Raw genomic sequence first — 25,380 nt, 5'->3', positions numbered from 1 at the left:
GCTGGTCTCTCTCCATCACCTCACTGTTTATCTCACTTGTTCTGACACTCCACATATTTGTCCGTCCTCTTCTCACAAATTGTGAATAAACAAACATTATTATCAGGAAAGGAGCCCCTTTTCACCTACTTGGAAAAGTGTAGTTGTTACTTTTGTGGTCAATATGGAAACAGAGACATCAGATTTTTCTGTGTCATTGCACCTTTTCTGTCTATTTCTCTGTCTCTCCTTTCCCTATTGCTATCTCTCGCACACACATCACAGAGACACATGCAGCCATAAACCATTATACCACCTTTCATAAATGGGTGCAGAAGCACACAGCTCTTTCCTGCATAGTGCACCTAGCGTCTGGATTCTGGAAATCAATTTACACCGGCACAGGATGCTTCTGCCCACACAGCTCTCCAACTCAGGATCAGGAACACACACACACACACACACACACACACACACACACACACACACACACACACACACACACACACATACAATCATGCAGTCGTTCTTTTACACGTGCTCACCGTGCACGTATAAAAACTAATTATTTTCTCATATGTCACCCATAAGCAGAGATAAAGAGGCACACACATCTACATACCCACCCTTTTCTCTCCAGGATGATTCATGTATTTTAAGGGTTTGCTGTTTAGAGTGGGTGAGCATGCTATTGCAGATGTTCCACAGAGTGGGTTGGGAGGATCAGGGCCAGAGGACAAAAACAAACAAAAAAAAGAAGATGCAGGAAGGGGAGGAAGAAGACCTTCACAATATCTATCTATTTTGCCTTGAGTATTATCCTGTGGATGGCAGACGTTTCAGAAATACGACATATTTTGCATATTTATATTCTTAAAAACTGGGAATCCACATATCAAAACGAAATCTATTTCCACCCCTTCATGTGCTGTGATCTGAAAACACAGGGTGTTCTGTGGGGGAGGGGATGTTGAAACCAAGCAATGTTTTGCCTCCTGGTTACTGACAAAAAAGAAAGAAAACACATCACTGTATGAGTTAAATAGAAAAATACCTCTGTGTTTGTTGCATCTGGTCAGTGATAGTCATCAATCACAGACAGAAAATAGATAGATGGAAAAAAATAACAGTTATTCTCATTTGCAAATTAGCAGATTTAATTAAAAAAACATATATATTTTATGAATTTCTGATCATATATCATACCATCAAACGTATTTTTTCAAATAAATTCTTCATTGGGCCATATAAAAGCAATATCTGATTATCTGTGCTACATTAGTTCTTAATATTGTGGGGTCAACTTGAGTGATCAAAACCCTCTAAAATACTGCACATCTTCTTTAAATGCTATTCCCATCCATCTGCCACGGACTCGGAGGTGGTCAATGCTTTGTACTGCCAGTGACATTAATAACACCATAGGAGATTCAAATGCCCCTTTTCCTCCTTCTCCGTCCTATTTTCTCAGCTTCCTGCAGTTTTCTAAACGCTAATTACTGTGTTTATTCTTACTTGCGTCATGCTGTCCAAAAAGATCGCCTTTCTGGAAGCAATTATGCAAAAGCAAACAAATGCCCTGTCAAGAAAATGAAGCTTTTTTTTTTTTTTACCCACCTGAAGTAGGGACACATTTGTTTACTCGTTTAATCTATTTTACCTGCGGTTTTAACATTTCTTTTTTTTTTTAAGAAACAAAGAATATTTTACAAAGTAATACATTTTGGATGCCCCATTAAGCGGTGGAGGTAGGGGTGGAGGTACAGGTAGTATTTTCAGCCTGCCTGTGACGGCGCTAAAATAATGTTTTCTCCTCTAAAATGAAATGTGTGTATGATTTCATGCTCAAGCGCTATTAAATATAAAAACACACAACATCTGAAATTATAATATTAAAGAAGCTCTGGGACCTGTAAGATTTTGTGCTTATACCTCCCAGTTAACAAATATTTTTCAATTCGTTTTAATTATTGAGCCCAAAGAAAGTGTTTTTTTTATTACTCAGTAAGCTTTAATTTCATTTTAGTACAAAGTAGTGTTAAGTAACATCTTTAACAAAAGGGTTCAAATATTTAATCAAACTTTTAAAGGTTATATTCTGATTTATATGGCTGTGCTTCAATAACACTCAAATTAAATGCTTTGAGTGGGGTTTTTAAATGTCTTTATCTGAAATGTAGTCATTGTAAATGAAGCAAAGTTTTCAGAATCAAGTGTAAATTTAACATGGGATTATACCTTTTATATGAAGCATTTAGTGTCATTTACTTGATGTAGACCCTTCATACATACATCCATCCATCCATCCATCCATTTTCATCTGCTAATCTTTACAAGGTCATGGGGGGTGGAGCCTATCCTGACTACCACAGGGCGATAATTTGGACCTTTAGAATTAAAGTGGTACCAAAAGTAAATCACAATTATCACCACATAGCTGAGAGACTGCAAAATCAAATTATGAGTTCTGTGCTCAAAACAGCATTTGGAACAGTCGTTCTAATTTAGCACAACTCAGATTTATTTATTTATTTTTACTATTACGATAACAATTATTTGCTGCAGCTTAAATCAATACTGTGGTTTTGACTTATGACCTCTGATTATGATTAAATTGGATTTAAAATGGGTGCTGAGGCTTTGTGTGCCTCTCTGCAAGACACAAGTCTACTCAGTTGTACCTTGTAGATAAGTAGGGGGTTTGATAAACCCAGTTCAAAAGGACCACATGTTCCCTCCCAGAGTGTAATCCTGCTCTGTGGCCCAGTGGTTTAATCCAAAATCAAATCCCTCCTGAGGTGCCAAGCAGCATAAAGAAGGCTTTTATGAATCATTGCTCCAAGACTGACAAACTGAGGGAAACACACATATACAGTATTTGTGGGAAGCCACTATGGCAGCCTATAGGTGGCTGATGGGCTGGCTAACAGCCCGTGCGCTCCTGCAGTACTTGTAAGTCAATGAACTCCATGCTGTGCCAGAGCCACTGGCAAAATAATAATAACCTGATTTTTCCAGGTCTACAGTAGACGCACAAGCTCTTAGAGTTAATTATGAAATCCTTGATAGAAGACTTGCAGCTACTTACCCAAAAGTTTTAATGATGCAGTAGTTTTCCTGCTGTGGGGAAAGTTCATCACTGAGTTCTCATGGGAAGGTGCCTGGATGCTCTTTTTTTTTTTTTTTGTACTAGAGAACCATATGTTGAGTGGGTTTATGTCTTTGCTAATAAGTGGTGTCTGAGTTTAAAAACTGAAAATAAAGTGAAAATGATACAGAGCACAGTGGCAAAGAAATCCCTAAAGGCAAAATTTCTACAGGGAAGAAAATCCAAGGAGTGCTCAGCTCTGTGTCACACAAGCTGGCACCATTAAAATTGGCCCTTATTTATCTAGCCTTTTACTGCCCTCAAAAAGCCTTTTTTTATTTTATGGCTGGAATGCCAAAGCAAAATGTATCCACAATAAAATGACTAAGTAATGCTAACACTGCATTATATTAATAGTGATATAAGAAGAAACGTGTCTAATTAACAGATTTGTTAACTATGATTTAAAGAGTTAGATTGCCATTCACCCTTTAGAGCTACATTAATAAAACAAAGTTGCACATCCCGGTGATGTCACTTAAACTAACCACAGCACCTATGCTTGACTTGAAAATTATAGCATTTCCATTTAGCAAATGCAGAATATTTTTCTGGTCCTTGGGTTTCAATTGTAGTAAATATTACCACGAAATATAATAGGAATGGGCATTTTTTTAATTTCCAGCCCTGAGTCATTGTTGTTACAGAAAAAACTAACACAATAGTTTGCAGGTCATCATTATACCTCCCAGCATTTGGTTTAATCTGTTATTACTTTTTCTATAGTTGCATTTTTCACCCCAATTTTATGGTTATTGTTGCAAAGAAACTACCACAAATGCTTCCAGGTAATAAGCCACAACATCAAACATATAATATTTACTTTATTACATTCAAACAAAGGGGGGAGGGGCAGGAGGAGGGGGGGGGGGGAGTTAAGGCTATAAAATAGCTTTAATTTCTGTATTATAATATGGTCATAGTGTCCTAAGTAAAAACATCTGTACACAGATTATCTCTGTAATCCTGACAGGTTACTATACTACCTAAACAAACACTTTACAGTACAAACTACTGTTACTAAATGGTTCTGTGCATTTTATACATTTCAGTCAGAGGATCAGCTTACAACCAAGGTTGATACAAGTATTACCTGGTTATTACCTTGTAATTACATGTAATTAAATGTTATTACCACCACAAGTCTGAAGTGGCAGTCCTGTTTCTTCTATGCTAACTAATGGCAGCAGCGTCATATTTGGTGTACAGACATTAAAGTGGTATCAGTATTCCTCTCTAACGCTACACTAGAAAAAAAAAGGAAAAGAATGTGCTCCTGACCCCGAATGTCGATCTCTTGAAACTTAGTCTATAGTTTTCAAACTGAATAGTTTTCTTTTGTGTGTATGTTTGAAGTCAGAGCACAAAAGATGTTAAAAAAATAACATTTCATGAGACATGCTGTGTAAAAGTAAAGTTCAAGATTTTATAACGTAATTAATTTATGATACGTCATTCAGTTCACACAAGTCAGCTTATTCATGTGCTCAAAAAATGAAAGTTAAATTGACATATTTTAAGAACTGTTGAGGAACGCGCTAACTTTTTAGATGATGCTCATGAAAGCACACTGTGTTGGTCAGGTGGAGTATTTAAAAGGGTGTTTTTTTTTTTTAAAAACACCAGATCACGTTGAGATGTCAACAACCTTCGAGTGTCCCGATAAGGAAGAAAGTAGGTGGCTAATGTTTGACAAGACTGTTGTGATGAAGGATCAAAGGTCCCAGTCTGTTTTTCTGTCACAGCCTCTTTCACACTTGAGAGGGATTTCTGTCTGGGAGAGAGCGTATTTCATGAGGGTGAGTGTGTCTCTGAAAATACTCAATAAGTCAGTGGATTTTTACAAACTACTTTTAAATACTATGCACGTTAAATCCAAAGGCACCACGTCATCTTCATCATCGTGATGGAACTGGCCTTTTATCCGGCGCTGGCACTGATGTATTTCTTTGGAGTGATGAAGGCCGCGCAGGATGACCGGGTGGAGCTGACCGACCACGCGTCGATGAACGTGTTCTGTCTGTTCGTGCTGGCACAGCCGCTGTGTCTCGTAATCGGTGGATACACTGGCATGGGTACTTACCTTCTCACCGTTCTGGTATCCTACAACTTCCTGCCATGGAAAAGCAGCACAAAAAAGCAAGCAAAAGAAAAAGACTCAGAGAAGAAGACAAAGTGAGAGGCAGAAACACACATTACATGGAAATACCAAGAAAGTGGATTCAAAAGGGGACTGGAAAGTATTTAAATAAAGAAAAAAAATTATAAATAAATAGCTATTTCACAACACATTATGTGTGATTTAACCTGTTGTCATAAATCTGTTGTTTTGTCTGCAGTTGTAATGATCTGTGAGAAAGTATTTGTATTTTCATACACAAAGTGACCCATTTTATGATTCTTGATGTAGATGATGTTGTTGTAAATACGTTCAGCTGGGTGACTCAAGAGCCACAAGAGAGAAAATTGCAAACAAAAGGAACATTAAATCCAAAAAAACTTCACCAAGTGAAAAAATATACAGAATAGTGCACAGCACAAACAGAGCTATCCTTGAAATCAATCGTTTCTAGACCTACTGGCTGGGAACTTTTCAAATAAGTTGCATACTTACTTCCACACCTTTATGATCAGGTTAGATGAGAGGATCAACTCCATATTTTGTAATACTGAGCTAAAGCCAGCAGCCTGTGAGTTTAGCACAAAGATGGGAACGGGGCAAACTAGCTAGCATGTTGTGCAATCTGTTGTTTCGTTTGGGGGGGGTTCCCTTTCTTTTTTCCATTTTCTTACAACATTACAGATAAATAGAGAGCCATAAAGGTATCTTTGGACTGATTCAACCTAGGTCTTTATGCTAAGACTCCATAACAAGCCATCTAACAATTAATGATGGTGGAGCTCCGGTTAGAGATCCTTTCCCCAGATTAACTTAAATTGTATGCAATAAGCAAAAGTTGGAGCTAGGGTCATAAAGCTCACAGCAACCTTAATCAGTTGCCCATAATACTGATTTCCCTGTCTCTCATGGAGTTAAGGAAACTGGCAAGATGGCAAGTACTGTAGATATCATGAACTTAACCCATGGTTGGGTTTTTTGGCTTTTTTCAACATTATTGACAGACAGTAAGAGGAAAGCAGAGGGAGAGCGTCACCTGCTCAACACTGAGTCAAACCAGCGCCCCCTTAGCCCTAAACCCATCGCCTGCTTCGTTGCATGATGCTTCACGTTAAAATTGATTCAGTCAACCACTCACTTTTTTTTATTTACCACATTTTACAAGACTTAGTTGTTGGTTGTTGGAAGAATTAACAGTGAGGTGCTCTATTCTCAGCTGCACTGATTACACCAGGCGCTGTCACATCTTAGCCAAATTAAATAGTCAGAGGTCACAGTTACGCACTGGAGATAATTATGGCGACAGGAGGATAGCATATTCTAAAATAGTTTCAGGTCTTCATCACAGCAAAGGGGAAATCATCAAAGGAGTTTGGGCTCATCATAATGGTTTGAGGTAATTGTTGTATAACTGTAGAGGTGCACTGTGGTCTCAGGACAGCAGCCACTAAGGGAAATCAGAACCTGTGTGGAACAGATCTTCTTATTCGACTCTTGGCAAGAAGTGTACTTCTCAAAATGAAAAATTGTTCCTTTAAAACTGAGAAAATGATTCAGTGAACATCTCCGAATTATAATTACATTGTTAATGTCATAATATGAAGCCAATTAGCTCTGGACTGTAAAGTTTGTCAGTGACAAACAAAGAAAGCGTTGGATTTCACCTATGACAGTGACACTGAATGTGTCTCTGGCCTTATAGCTGAGTCATTTCTAGTGAACCTGCCTACTTGAATATGACTAATCTGTCAATTAATTAAGTATTCAGTATATTATACACTCATAAGATAAGATAAGATAAGATAAGATAAGATAAGATAAGATAACCTTTATTAGTCCCACACGTGGGAAATTTGTTTTGTCACAGCAGGAAGTGGACAGTGCAAAAGTTATGACGCAAAAATTAGAATACAATAAGAATAAATACAGTACACAGCTGTACAGAATAGAATAAAATAATATACTATATACAGTAGAATAAAATAGAATAAAAATATACAATAAGATAAAAATAGAATACGAATGCTATATACAACTGAGTAAAAATACAACGATGCCAGAAAAGATTATTGCACTTAGTGTTATTGCACATGTGTGGATGTGTGTGTTTGTTCAGTTAAAGTCTTTGTTGTGGAGTCTGACAGCAGTGGGGAGGAAAGACCTGCGAAATCTCTCCATCCCACACCGTGGGTGCCGCAGTCTCCCACTGAAGGAGCTGCTCAGTGTTGAACAGAGCTGAACAGTGTTTCACAAAAGCTCCCACTAAACATAATTATTAAATCAGCACTGTGCTTTTTCCGTCTGTGTTCATGAATGACTGAGTGTCCCTCTGATGTGAATAAGCCTGGTACCACAGAGCGTCGGGGTGTGCGTAAACCCGGACTCAAAGAGAGAGTGCATAATGGGATTAGACTGTGGTATATGGGTGATAGTCCAAGGCTGTGCTCAGTGGGTGCACAAATGTGCAAATGCTTGCTGTTTGAGTGAAAAACAGTGGTTTGTTTTTTTGCAGAAAAAGAAGTTTATTAGTTCTTCAGCGCTAATATCCTCAGTTCACGACTGTCTCTCAGAGTACCTCTCACTTATTTCTCTTCCTAAGTGTGAATTTATGTAGAGTGAATAAGGTTCTAACCTAAAGTGTCAATCATTCGCTATAAAGGCTCTAATTCCACAGTTATTATCCGTATATATGTTCTTTCAAGGTATAGCATTAGCAAATTGTTCAGCTTTTGCGCTCCACACATTTGTTCAGTTCCCTATTCAATATGTGTGGAGCATGTTCTCAGTTTACCTCCCTTAATGTCACACTGGAGGTGCTTCCTACTGCGTCTTCATTTTATTTAAAATAATAAGCCTGCAGCTTCCCATTTATTGTAACCCCTCCCCCCCTCAACATGATTCTTCTTCTTCCCCAGCCAGCACCCAAAACCAAACTCCTTTCTTTTTTGTGTTTCATCTTCTGTCTCAGTCTTAATCCTTTTCCACAGTTGGGCTCGTTTCCATAATGTCGCTCCTCCTCGCTTGCATTATCATCAAAAAGGGGGGGAATCTAATAAATTATATAATAAAGTGTCATTTCTGTTATTGTCCATTTAGGATCAGTCATATAAAGTAAGGTTTTAAGAATTCAGTTGGAAAAGTGTGTGTGCTTCATAAGTGGCAGCTCATAACACACTGAGCAGTTGCGACAATGTCAATTTTAGTTCTATTTATTATTAAAACTGAAACAAAAGCACCTTTCATGCTGGTGAATGTGTATCATACATTAGCTTTGAACTTCAGGCATATTCAGTTTGGGCTCTGTTTTGGTTTCCACTGATTACCAAGGAAAATGTCTGGGTCTTTAGCTAAATTATCCACTATGTCTATGCTAACAGGCAGCATCAAGCTGTGTTTTGGCAGGTGAACAGTACTCATGTATGAGCCTTTAATTTAAATCCCTTTTAAGATATGGGGAGTTGGACTGCGCAACTACTGCTGCTGGTACTGTGAGGCTCACCTGTGAAAATAAAGACAGCATCAGTCAGAGTTTTAGGTGTTTAAAGGTTTTGTAACACAAGCAGAAAATGTTAAAGCTGACAGGAATATCAGTAGTTCTGCAGGTATTTCCTTACTGTAAAAATCAAAGAGTTGAACTGAGAATGTCTGCAACGCCCACAGATTTCTTTCTGCAAACTGTGGAAAGTGACAGACCAGCCAAGTGGCCCACTGACACTGCCATTATTGCAAAAACCCAAGGTTACTGTGATACTGGAAACTTTCATTTTGTTTTACCTACCAGTACACTCTGAATATAGAACACAGCTACACTCTCGGGGTATTTGGCTGAGTTTCATATTGTGTTTTTTAGTTACAAGGTGATGAATATTGTAGGACAGAAACTGATGGATCAGCTAGTGAAAACAGACTTACTGGAACGTTGAAGTGTAATGAAACAGACGGAGGCATTCAAATGAAATTTCAGCAGTTTGCTGTATGAAGAGAGCAGATGGAGCACATGCAGCTGGGATGTGACAGGGTTTGTGTATGGATGTTTATTTGTTTGTGACTGGCATCGTCAAATGGTTTCTGCCTCCTCTGAGGCGTTAATGGCCATCATACATCACAGTGCTTGTGTCTCCCATCGCGGCTGGGCTAGGCGCAGCCCGACACAAGTTAATGATCAGAGTTTGCAAAGGAAATGAAGATTTATGAGTTTTGGAAATGCATCTCTATCCCTGAAGTAGAAAGAAATGAATCTAGTTGAAAAACATGCCCTCCCATGTCTACATTTCATCGTCTACAACCTGTTGGTCTGTTTGTACTGAATGATCATAACTCCTCTCCCATCTGCAACGTAAGAGATCCTTTGGTCTTTCATATCAGACAGATTCGAGAGCTAAGAAGTTAGAAAGCTGGGCAAATACGATAACTAATAACAAAACTAAATGTCTGATAATGAGTTTCATCTTCTCCAAAGGGACTTTTGATATTTCTTTATGATCCACAATAGAGCTTTGGTAACCTTTATTTAAATTATCCTTTGAAGAATGCTCATTACTCATTCGTCAAGCTTAGTGAGATATATCTGGTACAGGAATACCACATAATCCGCATATTCTTACATTTAAAGGGCTAAAATCAGTGAATGTTGATGACATTTTGCTTGAAAAACTACTCAAAATGCGTACAGAAGAAGTCTAAAAGATCTGAGCCGGATGCACAAACATTACATCGCATTGAATTCAAAACCACAAAATGCACTTGTTTTGAACTGATTTATTGTCTTGAGGAAACACTGGATCCTTCTTTAAATATTTATTTACATTATTTACAGTTCAAACTTATTTTACATGGGTTGGTTGCATGCACATTATCATATATATATATATAAAAAAAAAAAGTACAGATATTTACAGTCATTTAAGAGGGAGTAGTCTGTGCAATAAAAGGCACACATGACCTTTGACCCTGCATGAATGTCCCATAAGTACATTTTTCACAGATACTGCCACATATTGTGTTACCATGCTACACACACCAGGAGAAAAAAAGCACTCGAGCCGCTGCAGAGGAGACGTGTGTTGGTGTGTGATAGAGATTCACTGACAAGCAGCAGAGCCGTAAAGTGCCCTCTTGATTGTGCCTAGACACGATCCTATCCTCTCAGCAGCCTGAGGCAAAGTTGAAAGTCTTTTTCAGCCATAATGATAAAGCAAGCAGAGACGGTGACTCACTAAGAACAGAATTCCACAATCTGTAGGACAATCTACAGTCATCAGAGATTCAGGATATTTGGCGAATGATTATCAATGTCCTACGTGCACCTTCTGTTTGATAAGGCAGTAAGGCCTGTTGGATGAGGCATGAGGCTAATGCTGAGAGACTGACTACTTGAGTTTTTTTCCCCCCCATACAGTCATAAGACGGCTGGGCTGGAAACAAAGGGCTAAAGGTGGTAATCACACGATTGGTCTGACTGGCAGCTTGACTCTCCAATCTGTTCTGTAGTCCTATGTTGAATTTTCTTGCCTGTGAAAACGAATAGATTTATATTTTGTATTCAGTCAATTCACCATTTGCTAAGCCCCACCACCAAAACAGCAACAGACCAAGTCATAGTTTCAAAAATGTAATAAGAAAAAGCGAATTTGGATTTGTAAACATGCTAAAACATTGTGAACGGGCCTCTACTGTGATCAATATCCTGTGTAAAGAGATAATAATAGTAGCACTGTCTATTTTATCCTTTACAGAAGTAAATGACAGTAGCAAGTAAGCAGTTTACCACCTACAGAAGTACCCTAGCATTATTTCCTAAACCAAATGACAATTTCACATTGTGTAGGGCTACATTACAAAAATACCTGTTCAGAACTGGAACAACTACAGCAATGAGAGCAAGGAGTAACAAAAGCAGCTCTGCCCTCATCTTTATTTGGTTTGGAGGGAAATGAGCACTGAAACCTGTTTTAAAGAGCATCAGATTTGCTCGCTGGGTTTTTGTTACATTTTCTGCAGCAAAAGAAAATGACCTTGCAAGAATAGATAAAAATAAATCAAACCACTGTGACGCCTGTCCAAGTATGTCCTTATATATAGCTGTGGATTTCCACAGCTATCAACATAAACTGTGAACATGTACCAACACTAACTTGTAGTGGGGCTCAGCAAATGGTTGTGTGAGCGCTTGTTTTGTTGTTCGCAGCTTTGCTTTTTTAACTAACACTGGGGGTGCTGCTTTTGGATATTTAATGTTTAACAAGATGTGCAACTAGTCGACTAGACATTTAAATATTGCTGCTCTTGCTAATCAGTGCTAGAAGTGCTAGTCAGTTAAATGTATTGTCCTTTTTTTCTTCATGTACAACGGCAATAACTGGTTCAAAGAACTTGCTGCGCCACCGTGGCATCTGGTGCTAACCATGCTAGCCAGTGCTGTTGTGCAGAATTTTAAAAAACTAAATTAAGAGAGACTGTATGTCAGCTTTGTCAGGATAAACTGGAAAGTAACCAGGCATCTGACGTGATGTGCAACGATACTGTGCACTGGAATGTGGACGCTAGGAAGAGCCCAACGCTACTGTAGCTAGCCCTGCTAAGGTTAGCCAAAGGTTAGCCACCACTGCAAAATACTTTTTGTTTTTGCAACATTATACATGGCAGAAAGTGCTATACAGATAAGTAAATTTAAAATACTAACTGATAACAATTAAACATGATTAACGGTTTCATATAGCTCCACACAAAATATGTCTGGCCAATGTTATTATTTTATCTCATCTAACTTACTAGCAAAATTAGTCTTTAGGAAGATTCCTATTGATTACAGATTAATGGGTTTTACAGATTAAGCAACATATCAGCTGGAGCTATAAAAATCTACAACTTCTTCTTCCCATGATTATAAAAAAAAGGGACAACAGGGATCTGTCTTTTTTATGACTGAATTATTATCTTACATAATATATCAGCAGAAACATTATTATTACTCATTTCTACTCCTACTACAGATCTAAATGGATGTCCTCTTTTCAGTATGTTTTTCATGGCTGGAGCTTTTCTTTGTAAACTGAGTCTAAAACATGGCTTAATTACATAGCTGCAAAACAGCCTTGTGTTCATTTTCAAAGTATGACTAAATCTAGCTATCAGAGATTCAGCTGAAGTCAGCCAATGAGAAAGGAGCGACACTTAATCTCAACGGCATCTCCTCTGTAATACGTGAAAAGGAATTGGCACAACTATTTACACATCGTCAAGTAATGAAGTGATGCTGAAGTACAAGTCTCAGAGTTTGGGGCAACTCAAGGTTGGGCTGATCCAAGGTCAGATGATAGTTTATTGCTTCTGCATGTTTATAATAACTCTCTGAGTAGATTTTATGCAGAGTCATCATTTTTGTATTGCATCTTTTGCGTGACGCATTAACAGTCAACAAGTCCAAATTCAGACATTTAGGAGATTTTGATTCAGGTGTACATCATTTAAATTACCCCTCCCCCCCAAAGGTGTTTCTGGACTTCTGATCAGCACCATCTGCATCGTTCAGAAAATGTACAAGCACAGGGCACCACAGAGAGTGCCTAAAGCTACAGAACTACAAGATCCTAGCATTAAATAGAAATATGGAGATGTTTTGAAAAAAGAGCTAAATCCTTTCTCAGCATTATTACCATGTGAAACACATCACCAACCTGGTGAGCAGGGTCAGTTTGGCTAATTGGCACAGATAAATACATAGTGTACGGTGGAGTCAAAGTATACAACTTGTTAGTTTGGGAGTTTAATTACCCCACTGATCACATTTTTCAACACTCAGTCCAGTTTTATATTCAAACTACTATACAAATACCCTATTTTGTACATATTTATGGTCAAAATTCAGTGCACATCTTCTTCTTTGGCCAAATTGGGAAGATGCTATCTTAACTGTGTACGCTCTGTACACAAAAGCACAGTACAAAGATAACAAGTAAAGGGAATCAGATGCAAAATCAAAACATGAAAATGGCTATTTTACAGACTGACAGTACCATTTTTCTCAAAGTAAAAAAATCTGTCAAACAAGGCATTTGTTTGATTCAAAAAGCCAGCTAAATTCACAGGGTCAAGTTATGACTAATATTATCCTTCAACCTTTACCTGAGTTTCTAATCATAGCAAAAATAACACCCAAGAATGCTTCATCATACTGACCCCATAAAAATGTTTGCATTCATTACAACCTCCCCACCTAAAAAAAAGAACTCCAAAACCCCGATACAGTGGCACGCAAAAGTTTGAGCATCCCAAGAGATCTGAGATCTCAGACCTTAGTTCTGTCGTTTGGGCCGTGGCTTGATGATGATGCAAATTATTAAAGGCTTTGCAAATACTCATGCTCCAACACTAGAGCAGTCACTGTCCTCCTTCAGCAGCTGCCTAGCACTCTAAAAATGTAAATAATTGATGCCCACACAGCAACAGCTATAAGAAGATAGGAAAGTGTTTTTGAGGAGGCGGTCAGTTAGTAAACATAAATGAGAGATGGTGGTTAAAAGGAACGATGGATGGTTAAGTTGAGGTCTAGAAATCCTAAAGAGAAGTCTGGTGGACCGATGAAGTCAGAACAGAAGTTTGCGGTCACAGTGTATAAAGACGTCTGGGGAGAGTTCAGGTGGTAAAGTGGGCTGTCTACCAATCAGAAAGTCAGTGGCTCGATCCCTGACTCCTTCAGTCCACGTGCCGGGAAAACCCTGGCCAAGATACTGAAGTTAGCCACAATGTGCCACTGGAGTGCGACTCTGTGTCAGTGGTAGAAAGTGAATTTTCTGAATGAAACTTGTAGAAAAAGCTTTGAGTGCTCAGTTGGTTGGATGAAAAAAATAAATACTTAAGTCAATAAATCGAGCTTTGGTCTTATGTTTAAGCCAGTGGCTGGGGAAACCTTTTTTTGCAAAAAAACGCTAAAATAAAAATTTTACAAACATTACTTGCCAAGCCATTGGCACTAACAGACATTTTTAAAGGGGGTGCTCAAACTTCTGCATGTCACTGTTTTTGGAGTGGAAGCAGCTTCAAACTCATGTTGGACACATGAAACAGCAGCAGAACATACTCACGTATCAGAGCAGAGTTGATAGAAAGCCTGCTGAAAGCACTTCATACTCTCAGCACACTTTTGAACGTGAACACTGTTTTATGATCCCAGCATCACTTAACTCAACTACATACTGTATGTCTCTGGGTCTTTTATAAGGAAAAGTGCACTAAATCACCAATATATTATTTTTTTAACAAACCGAGTGATATTGCCTAACTGAATGAAGCTTAGCTGTAATACTAAGAGAGTGTGAATTGTGTGTTGCTGTTTTTTTGTAATTGAACGGTAAGACATCTATGTGTTAAAAGAAGCTCTTGTCATTTTGGAGCAGTACAGGAAAAGTTAATAAACAGATGTGAATGCTTGCCATTTTAAGGTGTCAGACAAAAAAAAACAAAGGAGATTTTTAAATTACTTTAAAGAGTCGCTGTCACCCGTCGACATGTATGGACGTGTACGTTTGTCTCAGTGGAACATGGCAGTGCTGAATCCGTTTCATTAAAGAGACACTAAATCAACACAGTGAGGGACGCCAGGACCTATCAGGCAAGATGGATAACCGAAACATCCTCTGAAATTGTCTATTTGTGTGTGTCCACAGTTTGTGCATATGTATGTGCTGCCGACACACATAATCTGCCACATAAACAGATTTGTACATCAGTGCACAGGTATAGGAAGTTTATTCCTGTCTGTAAGTATAGCAGCAAATAGTGGGTGGAAGAAAATTGGGATGTTAATAATAAATCCCTCTCAGTTATGACCTACTTTCACCCAAGTAATCTTGCCTGAAAAGCTGGTGAGAGCTGCGAGACCTCTAATTAAATTGGCTTCCTGGAGAAGTAGCTGGGAAAGAGGTGGACTCCTCAGTAAGGCTGGTCAGTCTGACACTCTTACTAACCTCAAAGATCAGAGTGGAGCAGGAAAAAAGGCCGGGGGAAACGAGTAGCGCTCCTATTATGCTTTGCGTCGAGGATAAATGGCAGGTATGAGCCACACACACTGACGGTTGGTTTGGATAATGATCTGGCTCTCTGCCCTCGATGCGGCACTCAAGAACGTGTGAGGAGCGTCTTCTGTTTGTGTCGTGTGCATCTGCAGGGGTGTTTCTTATTTTTGCCGCAGTTAGCACTTCACAGAGCAGATAATAAAGTCTGTTCGGGTCCTCCAGGACCAGTGCTACCTCGGTTGTGCTACTGGACGTGTTTCCTATTTGCAAGGTCAGCAGCCAGACAGTCTGATAACCCGAGGCCCACAGAGGACAAATCCACACAGAGACCAGGAGCTACTCAGAGCATTAAAGAAAAAAAGACTTCAATATGTGGAGCACCAGGTGTTTTTGTACACGGAGACCCGTAAAAATGTTCACTCCCACCTCATACTGTAAGTCCAAAACAACTGAGGTAGGGAAAATAATAAATTAACACAAGATATTACAAAAATGAAAAACAATAAAGTTCCACTAAGATAGTGAGAGGAAGTTGATCGTAAAGGGAGAAAACACAGTCAAAAGCAGAAGACTAAGTGATGGTATTTCCAAGATAGTCTGTTGATCCACTGCTGTGAACACACAGTATGATTGTCCACTTGTGTTCAGCGTCCTAACAGCCACAACGCTCCCGAATGGATGAACACAGGTCTCAGTTCTTTAGCGTCCCTCTTGGGTTTTTTTTTTTTTTTTTAAATTCAGGCTGTGTCTTAATTTTCAAACAACAGATGCATGAATACACATGTCTCTGAGCAGGTCCAGCTCACTGTTTGAAGGAACAGAAGGACACTTTTTCATTTATTTGACACCAAGTTGCAGTAGTTTTCATGTCAGGAGAGAATCCCTTTTTGCCTGATGCAGACACACAGCCAGGCACGATGCTGTTTATCTTTTCCAAGTAGCACCACATTTGAATGGCACTTTCAAATTGGCAGTAAAAAACAATCTGAAAGGCAAAGACTTTTTCTTTTGACTACATATTTCACCTCGGCTTTGTCGTGTTGCCTTGTGACAAAGAAGGACAAAAAAAGACACTCCGATCGCCTTGGAAACTGTGATTTCAGTGTCACATTTCTGTGGTAGAAGCGAGCAGGTCACAGATCAGTGGCTCAAGTTGTGGAAAAATGGCTGACAAAGGAACCGCCGTCCCGCCGGTTCTCACCTCTTCCTCCACACCTTTGACAGCCAGATCTTCACCGTCTTGTCGCTGGAGATGAAGAGACAGAGAGGTGGGATGATGAGCAGTCGAAAATCAAGGCGAACACAACAAAGGGGAGAAAATAACAGAACATCAATCAGGCACTCCTGCTTTCAAAACAAGTCATTGTACATCAGACACAACACAAAGACACGAACTTCAAAGAGCACTTCGAACACACACACACAGACTTCATTAAAGACCCTTCCACATGGTGTCATAGTAAAAACACCTCTCCAACCTAAAGTTTAGGAGCAGGTTCATAACTCTGCAACAAGTAAATCCAATTAACCCGCCCACAGCATCACTGTTACTCTGCTAACCGTGCAGATTCATTTTCACAGTTCCGCTTGCTCATTCTCACCGTTCAGGTCCACTTTGTATTAGTCAATTGGGTAACGCACAGAACAACATCGCAGTTTCAATTAACACTACACACATATGTTGCTCATAAGACTGTCCAAAGTCTACCCCGCTGCTCGCTCCATGGCAGCAGGCTTCAGCCTCTCGCGCAACCCTGGTAAAGGTAAGCGAAAGAGACTGGGTGGATTTTTTAAGCTATAGACGGTATACATAAGATGGACGTAGTGCTGTGATGTCACCCACTGGTCACAAAGTAGCGTTTTTGAAGTGTTGACTTGATCATTTCTTTTTTCACAGCATTAACTACAGCCTTACTGCTTCCACAGGACTTAAGAAGGCAAATAGAAATCAGGTACTGCTAATCAATTCACTTGGTTTAATTGATCATGAGCAAGTGTGAGCACTCCTATAAAAGCAGAAACTTTGGCAGTTTTCTGGTGTGTTAACAGAGCGCCAATCTTCCCAGGAGTGGACATCCCTGTGTGCGACAGATGGCCTCAAGCACCGCAGCAAATCTACAACAGAAAGGCTGAAAAAGAAAAGAATAAAAGTGTTGCAAAAGACTGATAAAGTCATACAGTTACTGCTGCTATAATCTAGCGAATCATGGGATGAATTTAGTTACACTACATGGAGCTTTTTCCAAGCTAAAGCCTGTTTTATTTTTATTTTCTACTCTGAGGTTGTAGCTCACAAAAGGAATATGCAGGTATAGATTGAGGGATCATTATGGAAGTGTTCACTGATGACTGAGATCACTTTAGCCTCAGGGTGATTTTCTCAAACACTTCTATGAAATAGGACGTCTTCAGTCACAAGACTGCACTAAATATCTGTAGCCAGAAAGCCAGAACCCAGCTTAGCCCAAAGGCACCAAAAACCACCAACCAGCACCAATTAGTTAACTTATCTTAATTGCAGGGTTTCTGCAAGGGATATAAACTCAATAACTAAAGGTCTTCTTCTTCTTCTTTTGACTGCTCCGCCACAGGAGATTGTCTACTGCCATCTCACCTTTTCTCTAGCATCCTCTTCTGCCACTTCAACCCTCTCCATGTCGTCCTTAACTACATACATGAACCTCCTCTGTAATCTTCCTCTTTTTCTCCAACATGGCAACTCTATATTCAGCATCCTTGGTCCAATATATCCACTATCCCTCCACTGCACATGTCAAAACCAGCCTTGAGTCTCTAACTCTATCTCCATACTGCTCAGCCTAATCCTGTCCATCCTGCTCACGCTAAATGAAAATCTTACCATCTTCGGCTCAGCTTGCTGTCATCAAAGGAAGTCTCAAGTTGAACAACTATACCATTTCCCTTGTTCTCTTTTACCTCTTTATGAATACACTCACAGTTGCAGCTTATATCTAAATAAATAAAACAATTCTCATCTTAAAATCTCCCCCGCAGCCTGGACGGACCCTGAAGACAGCCATGTTTGCTGAACACCGGCAGAAATACTGCCCATTATTGATTAAACAAATATACGGTGGCATTGATTTTCACATCTTCAAATCTCACTAAAGCAACTATGTAACTAAATGTCAAAATAGTCATTTTTAATAGTCCAGCACGCACAGACAGAATACATCTGCACACACACACACACGCGCACACACACACACACACACACACACACACACACACAAATGACAGATTCAGAACAGAGCTGTGAGCTGCTTCCAGTCGAGAAGAAGCTGTTTGTCTTTGTGGAAGAAGGGGTCCGCAATCAAACCATTAACCACGAACAGATTACAAACTGAGCCAAACAGACCGGCACAACAAACACACCAACAAAAAAATAAATAAATAGAAAAAAGAGAAAAGCAAAGAGATACAAACTTGTGTCACCCACGTAAGAAAATTCATAGTAGGGAAAAGAAAAAAGGCAAGGAGAAGAAAGAGGAAGTAAGTTAAGACGATACCAGAGGAGGGAAGGATTGGTGAGCAGAGAACAGGCAATCATGGGAGGCTGGTGGCTCGGCCCTTGATGGCCAGGACCCGTCGAGGAAGACACGGGGTCAAGCCTGGCACATAGTTCCACAGCTTCACCCTGCAGTCACTGGGTTTGACAGAACGGGGGAAAGCAGAGGGGCAGGAGGAAGGGAAGGGGTGAAGAACAAGGGAGGAGAGGAGGAAGGCGGTTTGAGAGACCAAACATGAGCCGCAGAGAAGGTGACCGAGAAACAGCGAGATTAAAGACGAGGATAAGAAGTGAAGGGAAGTTAGTCGATCTCAAGCGAAAGCCCAACAGCTGAATGAGGAGTGAACAAAATAAATAAAAACCAGCAGACTGAGGAAACCACAAAATGTCTCACTGCATCACACACTTACAAGTAAATAAGCATTATCTTTGTCTGATGCCGCTGCGAGCTCAACAGAACAAATCTGGCCAAAAATAGGATGGAGTATGACCTTCTCACTGCTGACACATACCTGCGGATTACTGCCTGAGATAAAGTCAGCATCATTTAGAATTTCACTGAGAAAAACATTTTTGGCAAAGGGCAAACATTTTAGTATCCACTAGTTTATAAAACTCAATTGTAAGCACTACGCTCCCTGGTTCCCAACCTCCACACCCCATCCATGCTTTTAATAGACTCACCCTTCAGTTGGTCTTACTGTCAACAACCCTTGTAGTGAGTTTAGATCACGGTCATTACAAAAGGGTAAAACTAATGCACATGCTGAGCACTATTATAGACAGCAGGGTGAGATTGCTATAGTGAATAATGCAAACTTTAAATATACATATGTGAGGAGCTACTGTAACTCTAATGGCCAAAAGTTAATACTGGTTCAAATAGAACGGTGTCAGATAACATGTTGCATCACATTTTGTTGTAAATGGGGCTGCATAGCTGCAGACCAGTCAGGTCTGACCCCCAACAATGGGTACATGAGAAAAAGTATTCCCTGTGGCCTCTTTCCAGGAGCATATCGCGCCCTGCCACAAAGTAAAAATTGTTCAACAACGGTTTGAGGAGCACAAGAACCAATTTGAAGTGTTCATCTGGCACCAAAATTCCCCAGATCTCAATCCAATCAATCAATCAATCAATCATCTGCAGGATGTGCTAGACAGACAAGTCCGACCCATGAAGGCTCCACCTGGCAAACCTACAGGACTTAAAGGATCTGGGGCTAACATCTTGGTGTCAGATACCACAACACACCGTCAGGGGTCTAGTGGAGTTTGTGCCTCGACAGATCAGAGCTGTTTTGGCAGTAAAATGGGAACCAACACAATTTTAGGCAGGTGGTCATAACATTATGTCTAATCAATGTATTTAGACACTTTGATGGAGTTACAATACTATGACAGGGCACAGTTTTAAATGAAATTTACCTGGAAGCAGTAAAGATCTGTCTTGAGTTGGTACATATGGCATTAATGGGGCTCTCGTGACCTCTGATCTCTCCAATGGGAGTGAAGTTGTCGACGTTCCACACTTTCAGCATGCCGCCGCGGCAGCCGCTCAGCAGCATGGGCCTTCCTGGTACATATGCAAGAGCACACACCCAGTCCTTGTGGGCGTTTGGGATTTGCTGTGAATTCAAAGCAAAGAGATGTTGGGAGTTAAAGAAAGATGGGATTGCATTAAAAATGAATCCAGTGGTTTTAAAGCAGGTATGTTTGTAAGACATCTGGGTCACCGTGTTCTATAAAGTAAGTTCTATAAAGTATGCTAAGTGCTTGGTGTTTCATGGATAGAAATTATCAACAGTAAAACAGGATTTATTTATTTTTTTAATGGAAAAGGGTACAGCATTGTTGCTAGGCAACATATAAGAACATGTATGGTTGAGAGACTCAATAAGAGACTGTATTTAGACTCAATTACGTAGTTATTCTTAGCTCGTGTGTCTGCGCATTCAGTATTTCACAAAGGCAGCGCAATGTACGAGCTGAATGTGGAATATCTGTTTCATGTTTGCTAAGATAACCCCACTGACATTACAAAAATGCAGAAACTGTCAGAATGAGATTAATTGTATTCATTTCAAGAGCACGCTCCAGAATTTATTTTTGTATTGTGACAAAGACCATCTAAATGGACACTTGTTTGTTTTTTTTATTGCATTTATTTATGAAATAAAGGGAAAAAATGAAGAACATAATGAACCATGTCTTAGCAGAGGGGAGATATTAAACCTTATTATTTTATTATTATTTTATTTTATTATTTTTTCTTAAAATTAGGTGAAATATTCAAAAACGCTATTTGGATTTTGTGCAGGACTTTATTAAACTTTTATTATTACCTAAGCTTTGGCTTTGCTGTTGTTTTTCTTTTTTATTCTGTTTATCTCAGCCTACTGGGCTGCAGATTAATTTAGCTCTGAAGAGTGGAACACCTGCACAGGAGGATAACTTTTATTATGTTAATCTGCTTTTGCCTGTTTTATTTGCTTCTGACATTAATGTTATTTTCGTGCATTTTTCAGATATGCTTTTAATCAAAACAACAGCGCACTCTTCTAAAGTCACTCCTTACTTTTGTTCCCATCAGGTTCGTTTTGGTGGAGGTTTTTTTTTGTCTGTTCTACTTCTCTAATTTGCACTAGCAGTTACTTATAAATGTATATGGCTGATTGGCATGTGTCGAAAAAGATGCACAATTTAAAACAGAACATATCTTATTCCCCTTTTTCTTACTCTGCAGGAACGCAATTTACCATTAAAAATAAGGTTAATTTATGCTACAGCAGACCTGCAAATCACAAACTGCTACTGAACAATAGTCCGAGCTGGGAGAGATTTCAATGTTAGGAGGAAAATTATCCAAATAGCTATAATTTCCTCTGTACCACATAATCTACTGCAGAGTTCACATTGCTTTGAATAAACATAGGTGTGTGTTTAAAACAGCAAGACAAAGTAACTGTTGGATGAAAACTGTGTTTGGTTACATTGCCTGCTAGCAGACAAAGATGTTAACAGAGGACAGAAAGAACCTGAACACCCGCCCATGGTGCTCACACATAAGGATTATACTCAGACAGCCTTCTCAAGTATAGTATCTCCAGGTCACAAAAAAATAAAAGCAGACGTGGAATTTCACATGGAGCCTTGTGTTCACCCTCTGATGGTGAAATTTATAGTACGTCAACGCAAATGGATCCAAGCTGACCCTCACAGATGTGTAAAGTGTAACACTAACAATAATCAGCTGAATATAGGAAGGATCCTACTCTGGCAACATCTGTTTTTAATAAATATGTCTAGCTGCTTAATCATTCTATTATTCTTTCTATAATATTAATGGACTTTACAGGTTCCAGCTAATGATCGATACAAAAAAAGCTAAACTTAAGATCACAGTATCACAACCTTGAATTAAAACCTGCAACAGACGATCTGAAAAAGGTGTTTAATGCCAGAAAAGTTTAATAAAAAATAACAGTACAGGGAGTGCAGAATTATTAGGCCAATGAGTATTTTGTCCACATCATCCTCTCCATGCATGTTGTCTTACTCCAAGCTGTATAGGCTCGAAAGCCTACTACCAATTAAGCATATTAGGTGATGTGCTTCTCTGTAATGAGAAGGGGTGTGGTCTAATGACATCAACACCCTATATCAGGTGTGCATAATTATTAGGCAACGTCCTTTCCTTTGGCAAAATGGGTCAAAAGAAGGACTTGACAGGCTCAGAAAAGTCAAAAATAGTGAGATATCTTGCAGAGGGATGCAGCAGTCTCAAAATTGCAAAGCTTCTGAAGCGTGATCATCGAACAATCAAGCGTTTCATTCAAAATAGTCAACAGGGTCGCAAGAAGCGTGTGGAAAAACCAAGGCGCAAAATAACTGCCCATGAACTGAGAAAAGTCAAGCGTGCAGCTGCCAAGATGCCACTTGCCACCAGTTTGGCCATATTTCAGAGCTGCAACATCACTGGAGTGCCCAAAAGCACAAGGTGTGCAATACTCAGAGACATGGCCAAGGTAAGAAAGGCTGAAAGACGACCACCACTGAACAAGACACACAAGCTGAAACGTCAAGACTGGGCCAAGAAATATCTCAAGACTGGTTTTTCTAAGGTTTTATGGACTGATGAAATGAGAGTGAGTCTTGATGGGCCAGATGGATGGGCCCGTGGCTGGATTGGTAAAGGGCAGAGAGCTCCAGTCCGACTCAGACGCCAGCAAGGTGGAGGTGGAGTACTGGTTTGGGCTGGTATCATCAAAGATGAGCTTGTGGGGCCTTTTCGGGTTGAGGATGGAGTCAAGCTCAACTCCCAGTCCTACTGCCAGTTTCTGGAAGACACCTTCTTCAAGCAGTGGTACAGGAAGAAGTCCGCATCCTTCAAGAAAAACATGATTTTCATGCAGGACAATGCTCCATCACACGCGTCCAAGTACTCCACAGCGTGGCTGGCAAGAAAGGGTATAAAAGAAGAAAAACTAATGACATGGCCACCTTGTTCACCTGATCTGAACCCCATTGAGAACCTGTGGTCCATCATCAAATGTGAGATTTACAAGGAGGGAAAACAGTACACCTCTCTGAACAGTGTCTGGGAGGCTGTGGTTGCTGCTGCACGCAATGTTGATGGTGAACAGATCAAAACACTGACAGAATCCATGGATGGCAGGCTTTTGAGTGTTTGGGTTCATTGAGAACATGGTTGTTGTTCAATAATAAAATTATTCCTCAAAAATACAACTTGCCTAATAATTCTGCACTCCCTGTATGGAAGTTGCACATGAGCAATGCAATTTGAAAGCAAAAAGAGAAATCTCTCATATCCTCCTGAGACCATATGTCCTCACATGGACGTGTGAACGGCTTTACTGACATACCTGCAAGCCAGCAGCTGATTTTTGTTGAAAAGCTACTTTACATAAAGGTTAGGTACTCAAGGAAAAGCACGAAAGTACTTTCATCAAAAATTTAAATACATTTTTAAACCATTGAAGTTTCAGGGCTACCAAGGATTACAATCTCTTTACATAATGACAAATGGAGGCTATCTACACCTGGTTTAAGGCCTAGTAATCGCTGTGCTGTTTAAGTGTGTGGTGTCACAATGCCAAGTACTAAAGGGCCTTCTCAGGCCTCCAAAAAAGGTGGATGTCCATGACTCTGTCAAAGAATTCAAAAAGACCTCCAAAAAAGGCTCTCTGCAAATAACGTCGATTTTGAGGGAATAATAACATCTGTACAGAACTGCTGGCCCTGCCAATTGTGACCTTGAGCCTTTATCACTGGATCTGCGGGTAACTCTTGCATTTGTTGGTGTTAAAGAATAGTCCAGGTTACAGTCAGTGTCTATAATCAGATTCAACAAATTAAACTTGAATGGGCAGCTTTGCGGGGATAGGTTAACTGGTCAATCTAAATTGCCCATAGGTGTGAATCTGTGAGTGAATGTGAGTGCGAATGGTTGTCTGTGTCTCTGTGTGTTAGCCCTGCGACAGACTGGCGACCTGTCCAGGGTGTACCCCGCCTCTCGCCCTATGACAGCTGGGATATGCTCCAGCGCCCCCCGCGACCCTGGAAAGGATGAGCGGAAGCGAATGGATGAATGGATGGATGGGCGGCTTTGCAAGAAAGTGCCTTTGATGCCAAAAACCACATTCGAGAAAAACTCAGTTTGCCAATGAACAGACAGAGAAAAGTGTTTGGAATAACATAGAAATCAAGTTAGAGCAGTTTGACCACAATAACCGTAGACCTGTTTGGGTTCCATTTTCAGCCTTAGAAGCTGGGGAACAAGACGCCATTAATTCAACTTTAAATTCTGCATCTTATAAAGAGTACTTGGAGATAATGTTAGGCCATCTGAAGGTAGCTTGAACCAGAAATGACCCTTTCAACAGCATAATCAAGCCCTGGTTTGAATTCCACTGAAATGTTATAGAGGCTCGATTTAAAGCAGGCTTTACATATAAGAAAACCCACAAAGATGCTGCTGCTGCTGAGTGAACTTGCACGGTGAAGTAGTCAGTCAATGTCAGAAATTGCTAGACTGTTATGCAAAACATTTACAAGAAGTTATTACTGCTAACGGGTTGCAGTACCAGCTTCTGAGGCCAAGGGTACACTTAATATCTCACAGTATAATATTACCCCCATTTACAACTTTGTGGAATAAAACATTGAAAAAGTTATCTTCTTCCTCACATTTATCTTTAAGTGTGTCAGCTTTGTCTGTAGGCTTTGTTTCAATGAGGATCCAGTGTTTCCCTATGTAAATATGTCAATAAAGCCAACAATTTATATTGGATGTACTCACTTTTTTCATATGCACACCGTAAGCGTTAATGCCGGCCGACACCTCCAGAGAGCAACAGCTCTCTCCGACATCCACGGCATAAGCAGGTCGATAAAGTCATAAAAAAAAACATGCACGCTTGAAATTGTTTTTCAGAAGGTATATTAAGCTATTTATCAAGCCAGAGGGAATCGCTAAACTACAGTTTATAGTGATTATGAACAAATTGCTTCACATATCCCTCTAGGAAAAAACTCTATAGCGTCGGCATTTTAACAGAGGGGTCAGAGC

General features: G+C 39.8%; 1 protein-coding gene across 6 annotated transcripts in view; it reads right to left on the bottom strand.

Moving 5' to 3' along the window:
* Nucleotides 1-12,158: 12,158 nt before the first annotated feature.
* kif21b (kinesin family member 21B) overlaps nt 12,159-25,380 on the bottom strand; it is a 66,997-nt gene continuing 53,775 nt past the window's right edge. For 5 of the 6 annotated variants that reach the window (XM_085406193.1, XM_085406192.1, XM_085406191.1 and 2 more), the window contains 3 exons: nt 20,217-20,416; nt 18,790-18,926; nt 12,159-16,505 (listed from right to left, as the gene is read on the bottom strand). In XM_085406193.1, coding sequence (XP_085262319.1) covers nt 18,827-18,926; nt 20,217-20,416 — 300 coding nt within the window. In that variant the 3' untranslated portion in view covers nt 12,159-16,505; nt 18,790-18,826. The remainder of the gene's footprint in view (nt 16,506-18,789; nt 18,927-20,216; nt 20,417-25,380) is intronic. The other variant, XM_085406195.1, reaches the window with a different exon arrangement.

The sequence above is a fragment of the Rhamphochromis longiceps genome, linkage group LG5, assembly GCF_057381845.1.
Source record: "Rhamphochromis longiceps isolate RC_006_pf linkage group LG5, R_longiceps_female_GT1.1, whole genome shotgun sequence".
NCBI lineage: Eukaryota > Metazoa > Chordata > Actinopteri > Cichliformes > Cichlidae > Rhamphochromis > Rhamphochromis longiceps.
The sequence above is the reverse complement of the archived record's forward strand: the minus strand, read 5'-3'. Positions and strand labels throughout refer to the sequence as shown.